Here is a 4,083-nt window from a genome sequence, read left to right as displayed (position 1 = left end):
CAACCACCCGACTTCCTAGTTCTCGCTTCCTGTGATTTGTTTTTTCTTCTTTCCAAAAATCAAATGCAACTTCAAAGGAACAAGATTTCAAGATGTCGACTTAACGCCAAGAGAATGCAACGAGGCAGCTGCTCGTTATCCCTCAAAAAGTAGACCCTGGAATACATCCATCAATGGAAAAAAACGCTTGATAAACAGTGTTACTTCAGAAAGGAACAGCTTCGAAGGAGATTAAATGCTGAATAGATATGTTTTAGTTTTCCTTTTATAGCACACCATTCTTGATATTTTTGGTCAGACATCGTGTATGTATACTTATATAATACATACATAGCTATATAAATACATACATGCTCACATATATATTTATATATGTGTGTGTGCGTATGCGCGTGTGTGAGTGCATGTGTGTGTGTGTTTGTGTGTGTGTGTATGTGACTGTGTGTCTGTGCCAACACTCGTATACATCTATTATAGTGACAAAATCAAGATACGTATTTTAACAATTTCACCTCTGTTTAATGTGAAAGGTAATTATTTAAACATTCTGCCGTAATTGCTACTGTTTTTGTCATAATTTCAATGAATCATAAACCAGCTTATTAATATGTCATTTCATCAAGAGATGAATTCATAAGTTAATTATTAAATATAATCGTGGAAGTATATTCTTGTACAGAATACAGGAAGTATTAAAGTAGTTTTTCAGCTACACACACATATTTCCTGCATATATATATATATGCTTTTGGCAAAGATACATCTTTTATGCGTTGGTGTATGTAGTTGTGAGCGTGTGTGACATTGTGTGTATGTGTGTTTATTTGAGTGTGTGCGTGTATATGTGTATGTGAGTGTATAAACCTATAATGATAATTGTTCTTTATACAAATAAATTTTGTTTTTGTTTGTGTACACACACACACACACACACACACACACACACACACACACACACACACACACACACACACACACACACATATATATATATATATATATATATATATATATATATATATATGCGTGTGTGTGTGTGTTTTGTATATATATATATATATTCGTATATGTGTCTGCACTTGTAAATGTGGATGTACGAAGGGAAAACAATGTCTACGAGTACTTGTATGCGTTTGTATGCGTGCATGTGCATGTTCATGCGTACGTCTGTGTGCGTCTATGTGAGTGTATGTGTGTGAGTTACGTTTGGTGGGTTTGTGTTTGTCCCGGCATATAAATAGTCTCATATTTTTACTTCGCAATAAACTGTAAATTCTAATTTGTCAAATCAAATCTAAGAACATAATCGGAAGTAATTTTAGAAGACAATGCAGGATATCGGCGGTTAATTGAGGACAGGTTGAGGGTGTGACGTGGTAGGTGCAGTAGAGAGAGGTGGTGTGGGAGTAGGTAGAAAGGAAAAGAGTAAGGAAGGAAGTGTTAAATTACAATGGCGTAGTATTGTAAATTATGGTTATATATTACCCGTATGCAATTTAGGGCCGAAAGAAAGAGGAGAGAAAGAAAGAGGGGGCAGGAAAACAAATACATGCATAGATAGAGAGTTACAAAGAGGGAGAGAGAGAGAGAGAGAGAGAGAGAGAAAGAGAGGGAGAGAAAGAGGAAGGGAGAGAGAAAAGAGGAAAAGAGAGAGAAAAGAGGAAAAGAGAGAGAAAACAGGAAAAGAGAGAGAAAAGAGGAAAAGAGAGAGAAAGACAGGGAGGAGAGAAACAGAGGAAAAGTGAAAGAGAAAGAGAGGGAGAGGTTGAGAAAGAGAGCGAGAGACGACAGACAGACAGACAGAAAAGGGAAGTAAAATACTGAAGTGAAGGACAGGCGGAAGAGGGGTGTTGATAATTAGAGAAGATTGGTAACAAGGTAACAATATTTAAACATACATATATGCATATGAATATACCAACCATATGTACAGGTAAGACTATACATACAAACATCATGTATACATACACATACATACACACACATATATATATGCAAATACATTTATACATAATTATATTTGCATATATATATATACATATCTACGTGTGTGCGCGCACGCATGTGTGTGTGTGCGTGTGTATGTGTGCTGTGGTTGTGTCAGTATATGGACAGTCATTTATGCATAAATATATGTGTGTATACAGAAGGAGAAAGAAATGCTGAAAGTAAAACGAAAGAAAATAATTAATTAAAACTGAGTAAAGAAGAAAACAAAAAGAGGGGGAGATGAAAGGAGAATGGTGAGGAGGAGAAACGGTCGTTAAATTGTATCATAAAGAAAGTTTTCTTCGCATAAGCAACCGAGACAAAGAAGTAGTAAGATGCCTTCCTATACGTTGTATTATTTCAACGGCCGAGGACGGGCGGAGGTCCTTCGAATGTTGTTCTCTGCAGCAGGAGTTCAGTTTCAGGACAAACGAATTGAGTTTTCAGAATGGAGCCATTACAAAAGCAGTAAGTGTATTTCCGTTTACATTTTACAGCTTTTTAAGTAGCTGCCTTAATTCTTAGAATGTAATCCAGCAGTTGAACAGCATTTTAACAAACAACTGTGTTTCTCCAAACAAGCCAACCGACTCTTCGAGGTGCCTTTTGATGGATTTCTTGATAAAGGAACTTCGGATACGCTCTTCAAAGGATTCCACATTTCAACTCACTGGTAATCGCCTTAGGGGTATTTACCTCCATACGCATCATGTGTCCCATTGAGAATCATAGTTATCCTCTAGTTCAGAAGTAATATAAATTAGATAATCCGATTTTGCGTATGTTCATCCTTCGAACACTTAGTAAGTTCTGCAGCAACATCTTATAAAGGTGCTTAGAGTGCTCTGCGCCCTCTTCGAAGGCTTCTGCACTTTAGTTCGCTTTAGTGAGCATATTCCTGATAGACTTAATGTCCTCCATACGGATCAAGTGTGGCATTCATTGCAATTATGATTTCAGAAGAATGGTTCGCTTAGCTGTCACTTGCAAGCAAGTAATACCTGGTAGCTTGTACTACACATTCACTTATTCTTTAGGTATCTTTGTATTACAAGCAAGCATAAGAACCCACTTGACCTTCTCATACGTGGCTCTGAAGAACATCAAGGATGTGATACAGCGAAGAGAAAACAAAAGAGAGATATAGAACTCTGTCTATCTATCTATCTATCTATCTATCTATCTATCTATCTATCTATCAGTCTGTTTGTCTGTCTGTCTGTCTGTCTGTGGAGATGTGTGTGTGTGTGTGTGTGTGTGTGTGTGTTTATTATCTCCTGATGAGTGAATCAACGAAGATGTCTCGGTGTTGTTCGAAATAGCCACAACATATTTCTGAAATCAAATTTAAATATCTTAGTAAAAATAAGGACTCATTTTAGTATGCTGTGCCCTTGTGCTCTACACAAGTTAACAACTAGATCAACCACTCAGCTCTTCTAACTAATTCTACAAATTTATATATACTCTTTACTCTTTAAACCAATGCAACTTTTTACTTTTTACCAAACCGTAAAAGTAATTAATCTCTAATTTTCCTTGACGCCTTATCTTTCTGACATGTATTAGATTAAAGAAATGTTACTTCATTATTTTCTTATTGTCATTCACAATATATATGCAACGGTGGTGCTCCAGCATGCCAGCGGCTTTGAAGATGAAACATTTTAAAATAGTTTTCAATAGTTTTCAATAGTTTTATATATATATATAGCCATGTACAGAGATGCTGCCAGTAAGGTGAGGGTTGGAAATGAGTACAGCAATGAATTCCGGGTAGAGGTAGGGGTCCACCAAGGTTCCGTCCTCAGCCCCCTATTATTTACCATAGTCCTCCAGGCAATCACAGAGGAGTTCAAGACAGGCTGCCCCTGGGAGCTCCTCTATGCTGATGACCTTGCCCTAATTGCGGAGTCACTATCAGAACTAGAGGAGAAGTTTCAGGTGTGGAAGCAAGGTCTAGAATTGAAGGGCCTTAGAGTCAACCTAGCTAAAACCAAAATCCTAATAAGTAGGAAGGTAGATAAAACACAAACCCCTTCAGGTAGATGGCCCTGCTCAGTATGTAGAAAAGGAGTAGGTAGTAACTCTATA

General features: G+C 37.2%; 1 protein-coding gene across 1 annotated transcript in view; it reads left to right on the top strand.

The window, feature by feature from the left end:
* Window positions 1–2,262: 2,262 nt before the first annotated feature.
* LOC106869777 (S-crystallin SL20-1) overlaps window positions 2,263–4,083 on the top strand; it is a 14,771-nt gene continuing 12,950 nt past the window's right edge. The window contains exon 1 of the mRNA XM_052967942.1: window positions 2,263–2,457. Within this exon, the coding sequence (XP_052823902.1) occupies window positions 2,325–2,457 (133 nt within the window). The 5' untranslated portion in view covers window positions 2,263–2,324. The remainder of the gene's footprint in view (window positions 2,458–4,083) is intronic.

This window comes from Octopus bimaculoides, chromosome 5 (assembly GCF_001194135.2).
Source record: "Octopus bimaculoides isolate UCB-OBI-ISO-001 chromosome 5, ASM119413v2, whole genome shotgun sequence".
Taxonomy (NCBI): domain Eukaryota; kingdom Metazoa; phylum Mollusca; class Cephalopoda; order Octopoda; family Octopodidae; genus Octopus; species Octopus bimaculoides.
This window is presented reverse-complemented; position numbering and strand designations above follow the sequence as displayed.